Below are 23786 nucleotides of genomic sequence, written 5' to 3' on the forward strand. Positions count from 1 at the left end.
GCTGAGGTCTATAATAAATATAAGACGAAGGCATGGTGGGCACTGGTATGAGATGAGTTATACCATCCCTAATGGAATTTCCTTCCGGTTTTCCATAAGCATAACCTTCTGTGGTTTCAATTTCAGTATTTCCAGAAGTTTCTGGTGCTTTGGGTTCTTCGGGATCTGGTTTCTTTGCTGCAATTTCATTCATACCCATACCGAGTTCATTGTAATTGATACCATTGATGGTTTGGACGTAGGGAGAAGGATCCTTTAAGGCAGGGGTCTTATAGCGATAACCTTCATGTAAAGCTATTGCACCTGGTTTATTTATAGAACTTGTATTCTGTTGATTCCAGGATAGATTATAGTGATAAAAATTTTGCGATGAATTGTTGGATGAAAAATCACTGACTCTATTGGGCCTTGTTGTGGTAGCTGGTAAATATTGATAATCAATACCATTATAAGATGAGGTCGATGTTATTGATACAGGCGGAGTGGGAGTTGACTGATCAAACTTAGGGCGAAATGGAAGTTGGTTTGGTGTATTTTGATTTCCTAAAAATTGTGGACTTTGATTCTCATAATTTGGAGAGTTTGTGTTAGAGAAATTTGTTGAGGAAATTGTTCCCAAAAAAGGAGGAAGATATTTCTTAGAAGGAGTAGTGTATTGAATAGGATTTTGATTGGATTGTATGGGATTTTGAAGATTTGAAATTTGCGTTGGGGAAGATGAGAAAGTTTGAGTTTGATTATCCCGGTACTGATGAGTAGTTGAAGTCAACAATGGTTCTTTATAAAAATTGTAACCATGACTCTGAAAAGAATTTCCTGGTAGGTTGAGATACTGGTTGGGAACATCCTTTGGTATTTGTCCCACTGATATATGTTGCTGATTATTAAATTGACCCTTATCGTTTTGTAATTGTGGGATGTTTTGTTGGTATGATTCGTTATAAGGATACACTCCAGATGAATGGTTTTGTTGGTTAATTGCTTGATTGTTAGTTATTGGAATCCAAGCATCATTATTTTTGACAGGTGGTCTGTATTGAGAACTCACTTGGCTATTTTGTGTTAAAGTTTCCGGAAAACTTTGTGAAGATGATTCGTTGTAATCGTAAGGATGATAATTCGCTTGAGGTGGTTTCGTGGTTTGAGTTTGGTGATAGATTCCCGAACTAGATTGGGAAAAATGATTTTCTTCCACAGATGGCCTTTGAAGTTGATGGGAATCTTTGTTGGCTTGTTCTTTACTACCTTGGACATTATGTTGATGTGTAGTTCCTTCATTCGATAAGGAATCCTTATACTTTGAAGGACTTCCGTTATATTGAGAATATCCGGGAATATTCTGCTGATTTAAAGCTTCAGTATATGTATAGGGCCCAGAAGAATAATCCTTTTTATTTGGGAGTTCATTTTGTTGGGATATTCCGTTATGGTGAAAGGCGCCCTGATTTTGAAATCCAACATCGGTAGGTTTCTGGCTAGCTAAATTAAGGATTTTGGGTTTAGGATACTTATAGATACGTGGATTAAGGGTAGTATCCTCATTAGGTCGCTGTATATTGGAATAACGATCTATCTCACTGGGCAAATATTGAGAGGCAGGTGAATTGTAAAGTGTGGGCTTTGATCCCACATCCTGCTGACCATTATTTAACACAGCCAAGGATAGGCCTATAACCCATATAAACAAAAAATGCATCTAAAAATAAAAAAATATCGATAACAAAATTTCTTTTGTATTTTCATTAGACTTACCAAATATTGCATCTTGTTTAACAAAAGGAGGTTATACCCAATTTTAAAAATCAGCGAACCAGAGAATGTGTACAACTCGCTGCCTTAACCAAAGTGAAATGTTTAATATTTCAATTGTAACAATTGTTTTTATATTTTTACCATTTTCAGTCTTCCAGGCCACTCAAGTACTCTATGACCATTGAAGTAATCTATGGTCATACCCAGAGACACTCACGCACTCTAAAGTAATTTTAGTTTTTTTTTTTGGAAATGGATAATTTTTTTATTAATAATTTATTGTGACATCATCATAAAGAGACAAACAACACCCGCTTTGCGAATATCAGTTTCTCAGTTGTCTTGTCCAACAATTCGAGCATAAACACCCAAACACTTCCAGAACGTGTCAACATCATCATTATCATTGTCTCATAGACACCTTCCATACAAAGCTCTGATGTTGTCTTCATCTCTTTTTTAACTCTGGATTACATATTCATAAATTTACATAATAGTAATGAGCACTTTTTCCAAATTTACTGCAGGTACTTGATCATCCATAAACAGTGCTGTGGCTGAATTTATGGACCACAAATCAAACTGAAAGAAAGCACGTGAGTTTTCCTTATTCGAAAATGTATCCAATCGACGACTTGACTTTGAATTTGAATTGATATTCAAATACTAGGGCATGTTATCGAAATCTTTTTCTACAAACACCAATAAAAGTGGGTCAATTGTTTGGCTAGCTGAACAAGTGTCCCCGAAAAAGGTGAATGAACCAATGGGTGATGAAGTGCAATAAATAGTCGAATTTTTGTCATTTGGTGTCCAGTACATCATCCAGATTGGGTAAAATTTTTGTTTCCATTTTTATGCAATCATTTCCACTGCAGACAGTTGCATAGCTACTTCCAGATACACAAATTATAAACCACCAGTTGTTGTTTTGACTTTTGCTTAGCAGTGACATTGATAGTTGGATTTTTTTCGATTTTTTTGTGATTAATCAAACCCGTTGTTATTACAAGGTATTTGGTGGATACTTTGCTCTCATGTCTTAACACATGTCAAACAATTTATTTAAAAATATATCAAAATCCATGTAAGCTGAGTATTTATTACATTGAGAAAAAAGTAAGGATTATACCGAGATCTTCTATTGGGATTATTTGTAAGGGGTAAGCATGAGAGATAAGGTGAGAAATATTCAACGAGGAGAATGGTTAAATTTGGAAGATGTAAGGTTGGCTGATAAGTCCCCGGTCTGACACATAGATGGCGTCGCTAGTATTAAATGCATATTATTTTTATATAGTACCAACCTTCAAATGATTCGTGTCAAAATTTGACGTCTGTAAGACAATTCGTTTTTGAGATAGAGCGTTTTTTGTGAAGCAACTTTTGTTATTGTGAAAAAAATGGAAAAAAGGAATTTCGTGTTTTGATAAAATACTGTTTTCTGAAGGGGAAAAATACGGTGGAAGCAAAAACTTGGCTTGACAATGAGTTTCCGGACTCTGCCCCAGAGGTGGTTACCGACGAAAACATCAAAAAAATCCACAAAATGATTTTGAATGACCGTACAATGAAGTTAATCGAGATAGCAGAGGCCTTAAAGATATCAAAGGAGCGTGTTGGTCATATCATTCATCAATATTTGGATATGCGGAAGCTCTGTGCAAAACCGGTGCCGCGCGAGCTCACATTTGACCAAAAACAACATCGTGTTGATGATTCTGAGCGTTGTTTGCAGTTGTTAACTCGTAATACACCCGAGTTTTTCCGTCGATATGTGACAATGGATGAAACATGGCTCCATCACTACACTCCTGACTCCAATCGACAGTCGGCTGAGTGGACAGCGACCGGTGAACCGTCTCCGAAGCGTGGAAAGACTCAAAAGTCCGCTGGCAAAGTAATGGCCTCTGTTTTTTGGGATGCGCATGGAATAATTTTTATCGATTATCTTGAGAAGGGAAAAACCATCAACAGTGACTTTTATATGGCGTTATTGGAGCGTTTGAAGGTCGAAATCGCGACAAACGGCCCCATATGAAGAAGAAAAAAGTGTTGTTCCACCAAGACAACGCACCGTGCCACAAGTAATTGAGAACGATGGCAAAAATTCATGAATTGGGCTTCGAATTGCTTCCCCACCCACCGTATTCTCCAGATCTGGCCCCCAGAGACTTTTACTTGTTCTCAGACCTCAAAAGGATGTTCGCAGGGAAAAAATTTGGCTGCAATGAAGAGGTGATCGCCGAAACTGAGGCCTAGTTTGAGACAAAACCGAAGGAGTACTACCAAAATGGTAGCAAAAAATTGGAAGGTCGTTATAATCGTTGTATCGTTCTTGAAGGGAACTATGTTGAATATTAAAAACGAATTTTGTGTTTTTCTTTGTTAGACCGGGGACTTATCAGCCAACCTGTTAAAGCTGGACACATTGTCGGGATAATGGTGGACAAATGGTTTTAGTATTCGGTATTTGCCTCTAAGCAAGAGGTCACTGGGCTACACATAGAATCATAGAATGAAGAAAATATTTTCGGGTCATTATTAAAAAAATTAATATGTGTCTTAAACCTAAACAATATAAACCTTATATGGCACTTTAGTATTCATACTAATTTCGGGTCTCCCACAAAATAGTTTGGAATTTCTTAAAATTTGTAAATTTTACCAATAATGGGCCCATCATGAACTTCTTATGGCACTAAAGATATTTTTCCAATTTTTTGAAATCCACGAAATTTTCTTTAAAAAGTTATTATGTCTAAAAAAATGTTCTTAAATTTTTCGTAAAAATATTTTCTTGTTTTTGTGAAGTCGGTCTAACATCTGCTTTTGTAAGTTTAGTAAAAATTTTCTAAATGTAACCCAATTTTTCTAAAATTAAACAAAATATTCCTTTCTGGTGGGGCCAATGTTTTTTGAGTGTAGGTGGCAGATTGTGTTCCTCAGCTCAAAAACGGCCAAAAGTTCCAAAATTTCAAAACGTCGAAAAATCTAATTTTCCAAATTTTGAAAAAGTCATAGATTCGGAAAGTCGACATTTTTTGCACCATGGCGACTTATTTCTCAGCAATAATTATACCCACCACCATAGAATGGTGAAGGGGGTATAATAAGTTTGTCATTCCGTTTGTAACGCATCGAAATATCGATTTCCGACTATATAAAGTATATATATTCCTGATCAGTGAGAAATGATATAACGATGTCCGTCTGTCTGTCTGTTGTAATCACGCTACAGTCTTCAATAATGAAGCAATCGTGCTGAAATTTTGCACAAACTCGTCTTTTGTCTGCAGGCAGGTCAAGTTCGAAGATGGGCTATATCGGTCCAGGTTTTGATATAGTCCCCATATAAACCGACCTCCCGATTTGGGGTCTTGGGCTTATAGAAATCGTAGTTTTTATCCAATTTGCCTGAAATTTGAAATCTAGAGGTATTTTATGACCATAAAGAGGTGTGCCAAAAATGGTGAGTATAGGTCCATATTTTGGTATAGCCCCCATATAGACCGATCCCCCGATTTTACTTCTTGGGCTTATAGAAACCGCAGTTTTTATTCAATTTACCTGAAATTGGAAATCTAGAGGTATTGTAGGACCACAAATACGTGTGCCAAAAATTGTGAGTATCGGTCCATGTTTTGGTATGGTCCCCATATAAAACGACCTCCCGATTCGGGGTCTTCGGCTTATAGAAACCGTAGTTTTTTATCCAATTTGTCTGAAATTGGAAATCTAGAGGTATTTTAAGACCATAAATAGGTGTGCTGAAAATGGTGAGTATCGGTCCATATTTTGGTATAGCCCCCATATAGACCGATTTCCCGATTTTACTTCTTGGGCTTCTAGAATCCGAAGTTTTTATCTTATTTACCTGAAATTGGAAATCTAGAGGTATTTTAGGACCATAAAGAGGTGTGCTGAAAACGGTGAGTATCGGTCCATATTTTAGTATAGTCCCCATAAGAACGATCTCCTGATTTAACTCCTTGGGTTTCTAGAAACCGTAGTTTTTATCTGATTTGCCTGAAATTGTAAATAATCTGGTATTTTAGGCTCACAAAAACGTGTATCGGATTAAGTTTTTATCGGTCCATTTGGTAATGCCACCATATAGACCGACTTCACTTCTGGAGGGTGTAGAAGGCGCACTGATCATGAAAATTGCATGAAACTCAATGTAAAATTTCCAGATTTTACTTCTACAGATTTAAGATTTCAAATCAAGACGTTATTTTATAATTTTCTTGCACACTTACAAGAGATGTTAATGATTCCTCTAAAACTCAAGCAAAAATGGTTCTTATAAATCCAGAATCTGATATAGTCCTCATAGGTGAAATCTTTAAATTTATCTTCGGGAAGTGTCCTCAAGTCCTGAAGCCCTCCTGAAATTTCAAAGGAAACCCTAATATTTGGTTCATGGTGGTGGGTATTTAAGATTCGGCCCGGCCGAACTTAGTGCTGTATATACTTGTTTTCCCATACAGTATATAAACTTTTGTTATACATGTATTGTTACCGTGGCCATAATAAAATAATGAGTTAAATTATAATCAAATATGTGTTTATTTTTTATGTAAAACATAAGAACTTATGTTATGTTCTAAGCAATCAATGTGTAGTAGGAAATGTCAGAGAGTAATTCTGCGGAAAGTTCTCATGTAATATTAAATTTATATTTAATTTTATTCTAATTCACATTTAATTGGAGTTATTTATTAGTCACATAGATTTCCCATGGTATTATGTCACCTAACAACAAACGATAATAAACCACATCCCAAAGACAAAATTGTAAAATCTCCCCCCTTTTTCTCACAATACGCTTTCGAGACAACAAGAAACAAAAAACTTTCGGGGGTTTAAAATGTAAAATCTTGCATGGTCTGGTTGTTTATGTAGCTACACAAGAGGGAGTTTCATAAGCTAAATTTATCAATAGATTTGGAAACAATTGTTTAAGTTTTATTTCAAGTTTTAACCCTAGAGCATTTCATATATATGTATAAGTTTATGTGTTTTAATGTATTTTTATTTTTTGTTTTTATAGAAAACTAAAAAATGCAAATAGCTTTTTTTTTTCTTAATATTCCAAATATAACAATATTCTTAATATTCAAATATAACTAAAAACCTTTAAATTTCAATCAATATTGGCCATAGACTTATGTGAAATGATATAAAAAATTTAAAAAAAAAAATAAATCACAATTCCAGCGGTCATTTAGATAAAGATGATTTCTGACCATGAACCTAAGATGACTCGAATACCAATATGAGCATTTAACTCTTAGAACAAAAATGCCTGCACTTACTTGGTAACCGGGCCAACTTAGGTCTGATAACAAGTGAACTAAATTGCCACCAAAAAGCCTCTTGCCATGCAAACTGAACTTCTAAAAATAGAAATTTTATTCAAACAAAAAAACTGTTAATCTAAACACAAAAAATAGTCATTAGATAAAAAAATAATAAGGCAGTTACACAATCCTACCGCATACTTCACCGACCCACCCACTACCACAGAGGAGGTGGTATGGTGTTATCAGTCGATGAACACTATAAGGTAGGTCTTCTAATAAGGCTTTGATATGATATGATTATAGCCTATAAGACCTGCATGTTGGCGGTTTTTTCAATGCTTAAATACAATAACAACAAGAAAGTTTGTCACCTTTGTAGTTGATAAATTGTCTTTCAAGTGCCGGGGACCTAGACCTACAACCCTTGTTTTGCTACTCATTCATGGATCGAGAAGCCACTTAGCCACTCTAATCTCTTGTTAAAAATCTCAAACGAAAATTACTTGTTTTGGCCGAAATTACGCGATTATGGCTATAATTTATATTCAAAAAGCGTATGATGATGATTTGCTTATTTCTTTAACACGAAATACGTGTTAAGCTATTTTTCCCATCGGTTTTATTTTTTTGCTGGCTGTTTTACCTTTTTGACAATGACTACCAAATTACCACAAAAACAAGAGTGTTAATCCCACGCCTTTTTGGGATCAATGGGGGCATTCGTACATGATTTGAAATAGTTAAAGATCCACTCGCATTTATGACCAATCGAAAGTAGAATTCCAACAATCGTAAAAGCAATATGCAATGGTAACATTTATATTATGCAATTGATAGTTGTATTTGTATGTTAGTTAAATAAATCAAAGAAATCCTAAAATACCCATAGATAACTTTAAAATGTCCTACCTTGACTTGGTTTAATTAACCCATAAACTTAATCTAAAAATACATCATAAATATAAACTTTGCCCTCACTACTACATTAATTAGAAATTCAAAACAAAAACCGTTATTTAAAAAATCAACAGAATGCCAATAAAAATAACTGCCAACTTCCATTGTGTGAAATCATTGCCGTCAGTGGGTTAAGGAATTGCAAACTAAGAGAGAAGGTGTCAAAAATATCATATTAGTTCTATGAGATGGCTATGTATTTTTAGCAAAAAATGTTGGTGCAGAATCATATACTTCGATACACCTTTATCGATCAATTTGTTTGCATGTCAATAACCCAGCGTTGTTGGCATCTAGCAAATATATCGGGTGCATGCCAATATGGTTTCGTAACATGTAAACGGAGTGGCCTCTATCGAAAGAGTATATAAAGGTAAAAAAATTAATTATGGCAATACTGTAAATCCGTTATGCCCCTCTAGCGGAAATTTTGTTTATATGTGAATTACGAAGTTTTGCACATACAAAATACGTTATAGTAATAAAAATTCCTTGAGGATTCGTAAGATGTAAGAAATACATCAATACTAGGACAAAGTTCTCCCTTAAGACACGCAAACTGCATTACCGGCTTGCCACATTATTCTTCGCAAAAATTGCTTACCAGACTTTAGTAAACAAATGTCAAACTATCTTGCCGACCTAAAACTAATCTGAATAAACGTATCTATCATGGTATGCATATTTAGTGATATTTCTTTTCCCCCCCTCCCATCATATTCTACATACTTTAACTAGAGATTGTTGAATTTTCGGCACTCTTTAAGCTTTACGCCGATAACACAGGTTTACAATGTATTTCTTATGGGAAAAAAATGTAAACAATCGATAATAACGCCCCACGAAATTTTCAATAGCATATATATATATATATATATATATATATATATATATATATATATATATATATATATATATATATATATATATATATATATATATATATATATATATATATATATATATATATATATATATATATATATATATATATATATATATATATATATATATATATATATATATATATATATATGGTGGCAGGGACAATATGCATATCGAACGTTTCGGTACAATTAATTTCTATATTTGCAATTTATCGAAACTTCCTGAGGCGGTTTTATCGATTATATCTCGCATAATAAATGCATGCAAAACTGTAATGTTGATATACAAGCAAAATTTCCGTTAGAAGGCCGGTATGCATTGCTATATATATATACATACATATATATATATATATATATATATATATATATATATATATATATATATATATATATATATATATATATATATATATATATATATATATATATATATTATATATATATATATATATATATATATATATATATATATATATATATATATATATATATATATATATATATATATATATATATATATATATATATATATATATATATATATATATATATATATATATATATATATATATATATATATATATATATATATATATATATATATATATATATATATATATATATATATATATATATATATATATATATATATATATATATATATATATATATATATATATATATATATATATATATATATATATATATATATATATATATATATATATATATATATATATGTATATATATATATATATACATATATATATATATATATATATATATATATATATATATATATATATATATATATATATATATATATATATATATATATATATATATATATATATATATATATATATATATATATATATATATATATATATATATATATATATATATATATATATATATATGTATGTATATATATATAGCAATGCATACCGGCCTTCTAACGGAAATTTTGCTTGTATATCAACATTACAGTTTTGCATGCATTTATTATGCGAGATATAATCGATAAAACCGCCTCAGGAAGTTTCGATAAATTGCAAATATAGAAATTAATTGTTACCGAAACGTTCGATATGCATATTGTCCCTGCCACCATTTCAAAGTCCGATTTTATATCCATCGTTACCATCGACAAATTTGCTTATCATTATCGATCTATAATAGCGTTTTGCCATTACTATTAGAAGACTCATTTTGTTTGAAAAACGGTCAGAATTCAATGCTAAATAGAGTGAGGGAGATATTATCGACTGTTATTGCATACAAAAAGAATTTTCGGCACTCTTTAAACTTTACGTTCATAACACAGTTTTACAATGTATTTATTATGGGAGCAAAATGTAAACAATCGATAATAACGCCTAACGAAATTTTCATTAGCAAATATATATAGAAATGCATTTTTTATGGGTAGCGGAAATTTCGGCTGGATATGCATACCGGCCTTCTAACGGAAATTTTGCTTGCATATCAACATTACAGTTTTGCATGCATTTATTATGCGAGAAAAATCGATAAAACCGCCTCAGGAAGTTTCGATAAATTGTTAGCAAATATAGAAATTAATTGTTACCGAAACGTCCGATATGCATATTGTCCCTGCCACCATTTCAAAGTCCGATTTTATATCCATCGTTACCATCGACAAATTTGCTTATCATTATCGATCTATAATAGCATTTTGCCATTACTATTAGAAGCCTCATTTTGTTTGAAAAAACGGTCAGAATTCAATGCTAAATAGAGTGATAGCGAAAATTTCCTTAAGGGGTTTTTATCGATTGTTTATATTTTATCCAACAAACTACATTATTGGAATAATACATGAATTTTCGTTGCTCTTTAAGCGGGATATGAATCTGTGCGGAAATTTGATTTGCATGCCAACAAAAAAGTATTGCCATGCATTTCTTATGGGAGCAATCTGAACAATCGATAAAACCGTCTCACGAAATTTCAAAAATTTGTCAGCAACTGTAGAAATGAATTTTTTTATGGATAGTACCTAACCTGGTAGATGGATAGTACCTGGAATGTAGATCTTCCGAATTTTACAGATATTAAAAATTACTCCAAGCTGAAAAACCCAATCGCATAAATGAACGAAAAAATGGACAATTTATCTGTTCGTGTGGACGTCCCATTTATGTAGCATGTAAAAACGGCCGCCTAAATTCCAAACAAAAACCATATGTCATACACAACAGCTGGAATTTTTTATTGTCTTCAGTCTTCTTCTAAAGGGGAAAGTGGGAACATAGTTACCAGGGAGCAATTTGTTACAATAAAATTTGTTACAGAAAAATTATGAATTAACTCAAAATTAATATAAATAGTGAGAATAACCCTAATCTTTTCAATAAACATCCGACGTAAGAGATGAAATACATGGTGAGACCGTTGTAAGGAAAAATTTTGCTAATTGTAAGTGAGGTTTCCTCTATCCATTTTCTTTCCATATCAATCCAAATCATCTTATTGTTATCATCAACATCATCACGATGAGACGTCTAAATAAAATAGAAAGTTTATTCACGTCCCTCCTCCTCCGATGCGTCTACGTTATTATTGTATGTTTCACGTGTATTCAGGAGTGATGTAAGAAGTCATATAAATTAGTTTGGAAAAGGGGTAAGGGGTATAATCGTAGTGTAGTACACAAAACAATATTGAGGTAGTTGGGTTATAGGATGATATATCATATTTTTCTCCTAGTATTGTTGTGGGCCAATAAAAGCACTACGCCAGTGTGAAATATACGTCATATCAATGGCTTCAATAGTATTAGAACAAAAGGAATGAGGAAATTGAACTGTCAATAGTTTGTTGAATCTTTGTCTGGGAATTTTTTATATAGTATGGATCAAATCAATGTTTTGATTTAGGTATATAATGAATTTAAAAAAAAAAAAACAAAGAAATTTTACCACATTAATCAAGTATAAGAGTCTGCCTTCCCAGGGGTTGAAAACCGTAAAAGGGGGAAAAACCCAACCGTTTTTAATTGTTAGTTAAAAAAAGCCATTTTATATTTATATTTGTGGGAATATGTCAAGAATAACAGTTTATTAAACACCAAAATTTAATTATTTGAATTTTATACTGCATCGGAATATATGACTTCAACAATAAAATTAAATCAAACGTACTCTGATGCCAAGTAATAAAATATCAGTTATATGTTTTGGCAAACTACTGAGTTTTGGTCTACCACCACGTTATATGAATTAAATTATTAAAATGTTGTAAAAATATGTTGATCTACTTATTCACTTGGTTATTTATTTGCATAAAATGATGGTATAGAGTTTTGTTTCAGTTTTTGTGTTATTGTGTTTGTTTTATTGTTCTTTGTTGTTTTATTTTAACAAATCAACTCACCCATATTCATAAAAATTAACAATTATAGAATAACATTAAAAAAATCATATAATGGAAAATCAAGTATCTTATTCAAAAGCAGAAAAAACAAAAGTAACAAAACCGGCAGTTTCTGAAAATTCATCAGCCATCAAATACAAACCCAGGGAACCAAAGGGAAAAAAGACTACAAATACAGGAACACCCAAAGATAGAACACAAACTTGCCAAACCGATAGCGAAGGAAACTCTAATTTTTCTGAAAACAAAAAGAAAAAATTAATTAGGAGATGTGAAATATACGAAAAACAAAATACCGGATCTTCAGAGGAAAACACAAATAGTGACCATCATAGACGTAAATATTTTGAACAAGGCTTTCCATTGCTGCCTAGAATCAAAGGCAAAAAGGAACGACACAAAAATATAGAATTGCCAAGACTTAAAAAAGGCCCAGAATTGTTGACATCCATATACTCCCAAAAGTGTAAACTTAGCAAACTGGATACGAAATCGGAAAAGGAAGAGGATAACAATATCCATAACAAATATTTAGCCTATAGTATTTTGCACAACATGGAACTTGAGGTGAATAGAACAAGTAAAGATTCGAAACTCTTAAAAGATGAAAAGTACAGCAATTATAATGAGTTGACGCAGAAAGTTCATGACCAGGTCAACACATTAATAGAGGTAAAAATTGGAATGATAAATAACAATAATGTTTTCTTCTAATAATTTATCCATATTCCAGTCTCTTCATGAAATCTTTCAATTATATAAACCCAGTGAAGTTATGTTGTCATTTAATGGCGGAAAAGATTGTACAGTTGTCCTACATTTATTACACACTTACTTTCAATCGAATCCTTGTCTGCAGCATATAAAAATACCTACTTTGTATATAACAGATCCTGATGCCTTTGAAGAAGTCGAAGAATTTGTGATAGATTGTGAAAAGCTCTTTAACATAGACTTAATAAGGAAACCTGGTCCAATTAAAAATGCTTTGGAAGAGTTATGTAAAGAAAAGCCTCGCATTAAAGCAGTATTTATGGGATGTCGGAGAACAGATCCATATTGTCAGGATTTGAAAATAATGCAGGTATGAAAATATACAATTAAAGACGTTCTTGAGGCTCTACACGTTTATAATAAAAATAATACAATACAAAAATAATAATTATAAATTCTAATATGGACAAATACCACTTACATTTCAGCCCACAGATGCCGGTTGGCCTCCATTAATGCGTATCAATCCCATATTGGATTGGAAATGTCGAGATGTTTGGCAATACATGTACCTATACAATGTTCCTTACTGCAGTCTATATCAAAAAGGCTATACTTCCATAGGCAATAAGACAAATACCCAACCAAATCCTTATTTACGTGTGGTAGACGACACAACGGGTGCGGTTTTGAATTATCGCCCTGGTCATGAACTTATTGACAATGATGAACTGGAACGCGCTGGTCGTATAAAGCCCAACAAGGACAATTCTACTTCTAAATAGTATTTCTTCTTTTTTTCAAATACCATCCATAACTACTTTCTTTATACAATAATTTTTAATTTAGCTGTACAGGAAACACATAAACTTATTCGGGTGCTGTTATTAGAAATAATTTCTATTTAAAATTATTTAGTACATAATTTAAATTATTTTTTTTTTATATTTATAAACGAACTAAAATGTATTTAATACAACAACAACAAAAAAAAGACAATACCTAATATGATAAATATGTATATATGATAAAGCAACAAATGCGTTTTTTCGAAACTAAACTACAACTAGAAATTCTTTCTATCCTATATAGCTGATTCATTCGGCTTCATTCTCTGGAGGGGACATATTCGTCGACTAGGCGGCTTCATTCTCCATTCTATTCTGAAGAAGACCCATTCATGCCACACAGAGATACGTCTGATAGACTGTACCTAATTTGTGAACACCATATTAGTGGCTCCGATAATTTCTTAAGAAGAATGGTAATAAATTTACCATTCTTGAAGAATGGTAAGTTAATTAATTTCATACACTTTATCATTTTCCTGCAAAGAAAACAAATGCCATCCGTATAGATGTCGCACAATGAACGCAGCGGTTTCGTATTACCGGCGTTGCAGTCGAAGCGCTGTTTTGATTAATTGGTTATAGAAGCATCGGAAGTTTTAATTTAAAATTGCCAAAAAATTTATGGAATGAAAACATTTGTTATTACAAAATAGGTTCTAGATCTTATTTTACTCAATTTCGTAAAGCCGGCAGAGAACAGAACAGACGCAAACTGCATGATATTTGAGAGAAACGCTGACAAAAACTGCATAATATTAAATAAATTTTTTTAATGTTTCCTCATGACTGCCACCTACTGACGCAATTTTGCTTCAAGGTTTCGCTTTCTCTTGTATTTCCCACTCTTTGGCTATGCGAAAACCAGTGTTGCCATAATTATGTTACCAAAAATGCTCAAATTCAAAAATTAAAAAAAAGATAAAACACAAAAAAGATAAAAAAAAACAGATACAACACAAAGGACTATACGGCGTTCTCACCATACATTGGATTTTGGAATGTTTTCCCTTTATAAGCATTTGAAAGCGAGTCAATATTCCCATACAACTAATCAAGTTCAAAACACAAGATTTCCTCAAAAACACGTGTATTTTAAAATGTGAACTTTAAATCATCACGGCGAGTTAACGAAATTGGGAAGAAAGCATCTAGAGCTCCATAGATGGCTCTGTCATTACACAGCTGTTCGCTGCAATTTTTGCATGTTTTTGATTCTTACGGACCTTTTCATCCACTGTTTTGTCAAGATTCATCAGGAAAATTGGCTTTCATTCATAATTTTGATTAGTTGAAAAAAGTCGCGATTTTGAAAAACTGACACAGTGCCAGCTTTAAAGCAAATCTCGCTCTGTGAATGCCTTCAAATTGACATATATAGCCCAATAGATGGCTCTGCCTTACACAGCTGTTCTCTTTCCGTGTTTATACCCTGCGCCACACTTTGGAACAGGTTATTATCTGTTGGCGCATATGTTTGTAACATCAAGAAGATGACTAGGTACATTACTTTACGTGAAACTTTGCACAGAAAGTATAATTAACTTTCATACTATGCATGTCAAAGTTTAATTGAAATCAGTTCAGATTTAGATATAGATATAGCTCCCATATAATGTGGGTACTTTGGCAATTTTTATAAAAAGTGGTGAAGGGCATAATAGAGTCGGCTCCGCCAGACTTTAGACTTTCTTTACTTGTTTTTACATAACTTTTTCCCAGCTGTTTTTATTTTGTTGCCTTTACTCGCGAAATTGAACACAATTCTCGAAATTGCTCCTCAACGTTGATCCTACAGGGGATAAATTAAAGGAAAATAATAAATTTTCCATTAAAATTATCCTAGTTTAGTGGCAGTTAAGACAAATGTGATATGGCCCGTACAAGTTCAGACGTTGCTGCTGTATTAAAGGGGTTACAGTTGGTTGTGGAGGCGGCATGTAGAGAACAACGTGAATTGAGTAGACATTTGTGGTCAAATTCAAGCATAAGGGAGTTATTGGAGGAAAATATTCGCTTAAGTACAGAGTATTTGAAGTCGACTAGTCAGAATCCCAGTGAAGAGTTGAAGAAAATTCAACAGATTTTACAAGAAACAAAGGAGAGAAGTTGTGTGGTAGCGGAGGGTTTTAGACAGCTGACAGCATCAAAAATCTCAAGTGATTTCAAGATGAGTCAGATACCTATACCATTTGGTACAGGTGTACAAGGGGGAAATGCAGAGACACAACAAGATCATCAAACAGAAAAGCAGCAGATGTCGAACTTCTCTGGGACAACAGCACAAACATCAACTCCCATTGGCAAAGGTGGAAAAATTGATGCCGCTAATTTAGATATTTCATCGATAACATTGAAAGAAATGGAAGAAATATTATCCAGACGTCTTCAGACACACCGGCGTGAAATCAACGAAGACGTAAAGGCGAGGGAAACCTCAGCAAAATCCGAAGACATTAAATCAACGACAACTTCCACAAGCACAGCAGTACCAGAGGACATGAAAGCTGATACAGAATATGTTAAAAATGTCCTATCGTTTGTCGCAGGAGCTCCATCCTCATCCTCATCAACAACAGCAACTTCGTCATCAGGCGGAGCACAAATAGAACTACCATCTCTTGCATCAGTTTCGAAACAAAGAACAGTACCTTCAAGTCGTTTAGGTAGAATGGCCTCGTTTGGTGGGCTATTTGCAGGTTTGGGAATAGGAACTATCAATGAGTTAACAAAAGGTGCCCTGGGTCTCGGAGGAGCTAAAAACGTTAAGGAGGCTTTACTAAGTCCTGCCAATGCCGACAGAATTGTCGATACTCTGTGTAAAGTACGTGGAGCAGCTTTAAAAATCGGACAAATTTTGTCCATACAAGATAGCAATGTGGTATCTCCACAATTGGCCAAGGCATTTGAAAGGGTTCGCCAATCTGCAGATTACATGCCCGATTGGCAAGTCGAGCGTGTAATGAACTCTGAGTTGGGTCCACAATGGCGTAATTTATTTCAAAGCTTTGATGATAAACCGTTCGCTGCAGCTTCTATAGGTCAAGTGCATAGGGCTGTTCTAGAGAATGGAATGGCAGTAGCAGTTAAAATTCAATATCCTGGAGTGGCTAAGAGTATAGAAAGTGATATTGATAATTTAGTGGGAATGTTAAAAGTGTGGGATGTTTTCCCCAAAGGCTTTTTCATAGACAATGTTGTGAAGGTAGCTAAACGTGAACTGACATGGGAAGTGGATTATACTCGTGAGGCTGACTATACCGAAAAATTTAAAGAAATGATAGAGCCCTACAAAGAATACTATGCCCCGACTGTTGTAAGAAGTACAACCACAAACAGCGTATTAACTACAGAATTAGTTCCCGGAGTGCCTTTGGATAAATGCTTCGATATGAGGTAGAAACAACAATACGTACAATTTGTATATTGCTTAAATTGGTTGTTATTTTTAGTTATGACCATCGCCACCATATTGGACAATCAGTGTTAAAGTTGTGCCTTAGGGAACTCTTTGAGTTCCAATGTATGCAAACAGATCCTAATTGGTCAAATTTTCTCTACGATGCACAGTCCAGGAGGTTAATGCTCATTGATTTTGGATCCACGCGCTTCTATCAAAAAGATTTCATTAGAAACTACAGAAATGTAAGTCGCCAATGGAAAGAATTAAAGGATTTTGTTAGAACTAAATTATTTGTTTTATTTTTTAGATAATTATATGTGCTGTAAATAATGATCGCCACGGAGTTTTACAAATCTCCCGAGATATGGGTTTCCTAACTTCATATGAAACCAAACAAATGGAGGAAGCTCATATTGATGCAGTTATGATTTTGGGTGAAATGTTCCGATTCGAGGGTGAATTTGATTTTGGGCGACAGGTACGAGTTACTTATTTTTGTGTAAACATTATGTAAAATTTAATTTTGTTCTAGAACACCACCGAACGCATAGCCCACTTGGTTCCCACTATGGTGGCTCACCGTTTATGTCCACCTCCGGAGGAAATCTATTCAATACATCGTAAATTATCGGGTATATTTTTACTATGTTCCCGCCTAAATATCAAATTGAAATGCCGTCCACTTTTCGACGAGATAGTGGTGGGTAAATACAAAGAATAAAATATATAATATTTACCGAAATAGTTTAAGCCTTAAAACAACTATGGATAGTTGTATATAAAGAGTTTCGAGTTTTGTAATATTTTTACAATAAAAAGAATTGGGTATATGTTTAATATGTTCCCCTTTAATAAAAACATAAACACTAAAAGTTGTAAATAAAGTTTCCGGAGTTTTCAATATTTTTACAAAAAAAAAATAATTGTCCTCTTTACCATGATATTGTGGGAGGTATGAAGAGAAGCTTTTGTGTTTCAAACAAAACTATGTATTATTTTTTATTGTTTATAAAACTAACTAAAATATACACTTGTTGATCGATTTGAAAAAAATAGCTAGTTTTTTATTTAATGAAATTAATTGTAGAGGGAAAGTTGGTTCCTCAATCTGGAAATACCAAGATGTTCATGACGCACTGTAGATCAGACATCATACGAGGCTGGTGTGCATAGGTATTGGGCCCATAGTATCTTAAGGGCAAAAACATCTTTCAGTGTCTGATATCCATTTTTGTAACTATCGATCTAACTAGGAAATACGCAACAGTTAGCCTTCGGTTAAAACAGAATTGCCGCATGGTTGGTTACGTAGCATCCACCATTCGACGGATGAACGGACAATAATATATTGATTTGGAATTGTACAAAGATACATATTCTGTCTGGGATGCAGTCGATTATAACACACATACATATAGATCCTTATGCCAAATTTTCGGCGAATTCCAAACGAAATGACGAAGTTTCTTTACCCAATTATATGTGTATATTTTTTAGTGCCATGTCTTAACTAAATGGTAAGAAATATATACCAAAACTTCATCTTGGAGAATTTTATTTAATATAATAGTGAATGATAACATCAAAAATTCTTAAGAATACGTTCTATATAATGTAGATGTGCAATAAAAATATGAAAGTATTGTATTTTTAAGAAATATAATAACTTAGTTTTATGGGAAAAAATCTTTGGAATACATAATTAACAAAAGGGAAGTAGTCGAACCCGTCCAAAGGAAACTTATCTAAATTCATACTCCTCGTGTTTTTTGTGAAAGACTGTCTTCATTAAATGATGACCCATATCCCGGGTGGATCGCCTAATGCTGTTTCGTATATTATGTTTCTTCTCATTGGTCAAATCCTCAATTTTGACATATTCAGTCTGCGATGAATCGGATTTTAATTTCATTGTCCTTTCACTACCATCCAATATGGATAATTCACATTCGTTTATATGGGATGCTTCCTCCTCTTCCAATAAATGTCTAGGAGGCTTCCGGCGAAGACTTTGTCGTATAGTGTTGATTAGTCCAAGGGTATGTTTTGCATCCTCTTCTGTAGTCTCACTACAATGATCCTGTTTGTGTTGAGAGCTGGCATTTGGATGCATTAATTTTCTTATGGATTTGCGTATCATATTTTTAACGTTCATGGATTTTCGTGTTGTCTCTTCCTCATGATGATTGTCTTTTTTCTCTAATGACTCCTTGCTTACTCTTAGTTTTGGAGTAGTAGGTTTAGTATAAGCTCTAACAAAAGGAGCTGGTGCTTTAAAGTCGAATGATTCATCGGCAGCTTCGACATCACTATCGGGGCCATAAAGTTCATCCAAATCGTCCGGTTTTGTTAGAGCATCATCCTCGGTGTCAATAAATGGATTGTTACTTGTAGTTGTTGAAATCTCTGGAGCGAGATTTTCTACGTTATTAAAAGGATTGTTTGTGTCAACGGATTGTCCAACTTTTTCTATTGTCCTTGGCTCACGATTGACTTCTATTTCAGTGTGTTGTTGTGTGGTTTTCTCTACTATTTCCTCTTCGACCATTTCAGTTTCAACATCTTCCTTTATTTCGGTGAGCGTGTGAGTTATGGAAATTTTTTGTTCTACATTTATTTCATATGTTTCTTTCAATGGTGAAGTTTCTCCGTTCTTGCGTAGTTTCGCCTCATTAATGCTGTTCTCCAACTCTAGTTGATAACGATCCAGTTCTTTTCCTATATCCATGGTTTCTTCTCCAATAGAGCCCAGAGAAGTTTTACTTTTAACCACAGGAGAAAAGACAAGCTTTTCTGCCAAAAGTTTCGTTGGTGTAATCTGGGACATTGACATATCCTTAAAATCAATGCGACAACCAACATTGGGAACAAATGGTAAACCAATTTTAAGTTTACAAGGCATTATGGGAATGGTCTCCCTTTGAATTTCAAAGGGATTTCGTGATGCTGGAACCTCATCATTGCTCTTTAAATTCAAAGCTGGATTTACAAAGCAATTAGTATTGGTCAATGGGACTGGTTCTCGTACAATCTTTAAAAGAAGGAAATATGTGGAATATTTGAAATATTAACTTAGTTCGGATTAAATCATCCTATAAAAAATTTCATATTCTTTATTAAATGATGCATGCAGAAATTTGTCTCTGATCGTTAAAGTTCTATGTCCTCCTTAAATAATGAATGGGACGCGTTCAGAGAATAGCACCATAACATTGGAATGAAAACTGAGCCTCAAATATAAGACTGCACTACTATAACCCAACATTTATTTATTATTAATTTAATTTAAAAATAAAATTTGCCTATCACAAATATTGGACGTATGCATATACTCTGGTCGATTAACGATTTCCCTATTCCTGTTTGTGGTGATTGACTTTCACCGTGACCGCCAAGAATATTCTTGAGACATTGAATAGAATTCACCCACCTCTAATATTCAAGGTGTCTATACTGCTGCAATTAGAGATCATTTTTACACACACATACAAACACATTCCTCTCCATGTGTTTGTAAACAAGATCAAAACACCACCAAAATACTACTTGCCTCATAAGGGTTGAATTGCTTTTCGGGTACATTTAAATTTAGAGCTGGATTCTCAAAACAAACTGCTGGCTTTTGCTTCTTTTTTGGTGGCCTTACTACTTCATAAGGATTTAGAGGAGCTGCTATTTCTTGTGGTTTATTCTCATTTAGATCTTTAGCAATATCCGAAATTGATTTCTCCTCCAAACCAAATATATTTGCATTTTCCTTATTAAGTCTCCTTTTGGCTGCTAGTTTCTTTGGTGTTGAAGAGAAGGCTTCGTTTGTGAAGCAGGAATTGGTGGTAGGTACTGCTTCTTGAGAACGATCAAAATGATGGCGTTTTCGTTTCCTCGATGGAGTTATACTTAAATCTGAGGACACATTAAAATTTGCAGCTATTGCAGTCATTTTGCAAATGGAAAAATTAGTTTGAACAAATTTAATAAATTTTTCGTAGATTCTTTAATTTAAATATTTGAATCTCGCACCAACACCAACCAACTCGCAACTGATACAAACTGAAAAGGCAGGTGGCAAGCAGAGTCCTGCGCCAGCCGATTTCAAACCGGCTTCGGCAAGCCGCCGACGATATTTACGAACCGCCGCCGCCGAGATTTTGCCGGCTGGAAACGGCTTAAAATAAGCCGCGGAACGAATTCACAAAGTCGCCGAAGATTTTCATAAAAATTCGTTTTTCGCAGTTTAAAAAAAAAAAAAAAGCGTAAATACTAAATTATTTTATAAGTTCGCAGGAACGTTTTTAATTATTTACTGTCCAGTTTTAATGCACATTTTTTTCATTTACTGTGAAAAAGTACCGTATTTGCAGTGTAATTCTAATGTACCCCCGAACACCATTCATACAACACCTCCCAATAAACACAAACGTTTGAAAAATGCTAAATTTCAACAATTTTTCAAACATTTTTTCAAAGGATTAGGGTAATATTCAAGTTGAGAAATTGTTGAGAAAATCGCGTTCTCAACAAAAAACAGACATTACCCTCAACAGTGAAATTCAACACATTAGCAATAATATCTCAAGTGTTATCCTCAAACTGAAATGCATCGCTACTCAATAATTTGTCAAACAATTTTCGATGCGAGTCAAATTCAAAATTAACATCGTTGCAAATACTTTTCAACCTTAATTTGTATGAATGATATACCCACTTCAAATTGAAAGTCAAAGCCAAAATTCTATGAATTTTGTATAATTTATTCATTTTCATCAAAATAAAATATATAATAATACAATACACTACATAATACACTACAATACCAATTGATAAATAATAATCATATTAAACGTATCAACAAATAAGAACAAAAAAAACAAACAACAAAACTTTAAATATCTTAAACATTAGAGCTGTTTTCTTTTTGCACTGGATACAACATTTGTATGGGCTATCCAGACCACCGTTGCACTGGTGTTCTATCCAGAACATCCCATCAGTGCAAGTCGCGCCGATCTTGCCAGATTGTGTTTTGATGAAGTGACGCTTCATCGATTCACAATAGCACTTTATTGTGACTAATTTATCGAAAAACATGAAATTCAAAGTGGTATAGTGTCATAAATAATCGCAGCAGTAAATATTTATTACTAATTGGAGCATTTCATACATTAAAAATGCAAGATTTCACTTCTTTTCTGTGATTGTTTTTGAACAGCTGATGACAGTGTTGCATATTTTTGGAGATGTCCTGGATAAACGAGTACTCTGTTTTCTTTTAGTCCTCCACGGCTTAGGGTATCCAGTGATAAAAGAAAACAGCCCTATTATTTGTAAACACTTTTGCATTGATAATTCGATTTCATTCCTTTTGGTTCCTTCCTTTTATTAACATGCGGGCAATTTTAAATTAGGAACGTACTGGACCGCGTGTTAGAATTGATTTCCAGCAGAAGGAATTCACAAAATATCCATTTTAAACTGATAATAGCATATGAAATAAACTGATGATGTGATGCACATTTTCATCCAGAAGTTGTTGATTTCAACAATTTGTTGTTTTTAACAATTTTAATTGGTTGCACTTGTAATGTTTCTGGAAACTTTTTCTTATCGATAAGCCACTCATTTTTCATTGGTCGGCTTCTTATTGTTTGCAAGAATGTAGCATCCAAAGATATTAGTTTTCTGCAAAGAGATTTAAATTTAGTGACTTCTTTAAAGTGTTGATTTAATTTTTCATATTGACGTACCAATTATTATAAACTATTTGAAGCAGTTCCAGTTAATTGTCCACCATTTTTTCATTGGTCAGCTATTTAATGTTTTCAAGAACGTAGAATCCATAATTTTAGTTTTCTGCAAAGAGATATATATTTAGTGACTTCCTTAAAGTTTTATTTCATTTTTTATTTTCACTTACATATTTTTATAAACTATTTGTCTAAAATTTTCCATTTTTTTTTATTTCTTGCAATTGACCACGAACTTCGTTGCACAAATAAGTATTGAAAACCACATGGTTTTTTCGTTGCATTTTAGGGTAGTGTTTTGTCAAAGTTTTCTCATATTATCTTCAAAGATTTCGTCAACATTTTGGCAAATTGGAAGTAATTCGCAAATAATTTGAAGATGTATTGAAGTTGAGCTATTTCAAGTCAAGTTGAATTTATGTTGAAAATTATATTTACCCTCAAACTGAAAAGTTGTTGCATTTGAAAAACGCTCATCCTGTGTTTATTGGGCTTCCTTTAGACGATGCAAATAAACAGGGTTGATATTTGTCGACAAAATAGTGTTGCCAAATTCCAAAATAAGCAAATGTTAATTGCGAGTAACCGTTTTTGAGTAAAGTTGTCGTTTTAGAATAAAAATGCTAAAATTGGATAGTTTATAGGGTTTGTGAATTTTTTCTTTGGGCTGTTCAAATACACATATTATCGTTCAAGCTGGGCTTCAAAAGTCACGACATTTTAGTATTGTATTGCTACTAACGTAATAATAAATTAAATTATTTAGTATT

The 23786-nt window shown here is 33.2% G+C and overlaps 3 protein-coding genes and 1 long non-coding RNA gene across 4 annotated transcripts; 2 read left to right on the forward strand and 2 right to left on the reverse strand.

The window, feature by feature from the left end:
* The first annotated feature begins 11297 nt into the window (after positions 1 to 11297).
* Positions 11298 to 14061, forward strand: Flad1 (Flavin adenine dinucleotide synthetase 1). The gene is made up of 4 exons (XM_075298333.1): positions 11298 to 11350; positions 12387 to 12979; positions 13041 to 13391; positions 13510 to 14061. The coding sequence occupies exons 2-4, from the start codon at positions 12863 to 12865 to the stop codon at positions 13804 to 13806; spliced, it is 765 nt and encodes a 254-aa protein (XP_075154448.1). The 5' UTR covers positions 11298 to 11350; positions 12387 to 12862; the 3' UTR covers positions 13807 to 14061.
* A 1456-nt stretch (positions 14062 to 15517) lies between these two features.
* Coq8 (ubiquinone biosynthesis protein COQ8, mitochondrial) lies at positions 15518 to 18195 on the forward strand. Its single transcript, XM_075298334.1, has 4 exons — positions 15518 to 17265; positions 17322 to 17514; positions 17580 to 17750; positions 17805 to 18195. Exons 1-4 carry the CDS (start codon positions 15743 to 15745, stop codon positions 17991 to 17993), a joined length of 2076 nt encoding a protein of 691 aa, XP_075154449.1. The 5' UTR covers positions 15518 to 15742; the 3' UTR covers positions 17994 to 18195.
* Positions 18196 to 18810: 615 nt separating this feature from the next.
* pon (partner of numb) lies at positions 18811 to 21311 on the reverse strand. The gene is made up of 2 exons (XM_075301188.1): positions 20823 to 21311; positions 18811 to 20303 (listed from the first exon to the last, which is right to left on the reverse strand). The coding sequence occupies exons 1-2, from the start codon at positions 21210 to 21212 to the stop codon at positions 19014 to 19016; spliced, it is 1680 nt and encodes a 559-aa protein (XP_075157303.1). The 5' UTR covers positions 21213 to 21311; the 3' UTR covers positions 18811 to 19013.
* Positions 21312 to 22374: 1063 nt separating this feature from the next.
* LOC142229872 (uncharacterized) lies at positions 22375 to 23493 on the reverse strand. Its single transcript, XR_012720516.1, has 3 exons — positions 23187 to 23493; positions 23017 to 23122; positions 22375 to 22951 (listed from the first exon to the last, which is right to left on the reverse strand). It is a non-coding gene; the product is annotated as an uncharacterized LOC142229872 (long non-coding RNA).
* Between the last annotated feature and the right edge of the window lie 293 nt (positions 23494 to 23786).

The sequence above is a fragment of the Haematobia irritans genome, chromosome 3, assembly GCF_050003625.1.
Source record: "Haematobia irritans isolate KBUSLIRL chromosome 3, ASM5000362v1, whole genome shotgun sequence".
NCBI classification, from domain to species: domain Eukaryota; kingdom Metazoa; phylum Arthropoda; class Insecta; order Diptera; family Muscidae; genus Haematobia; species Haematobia irritans.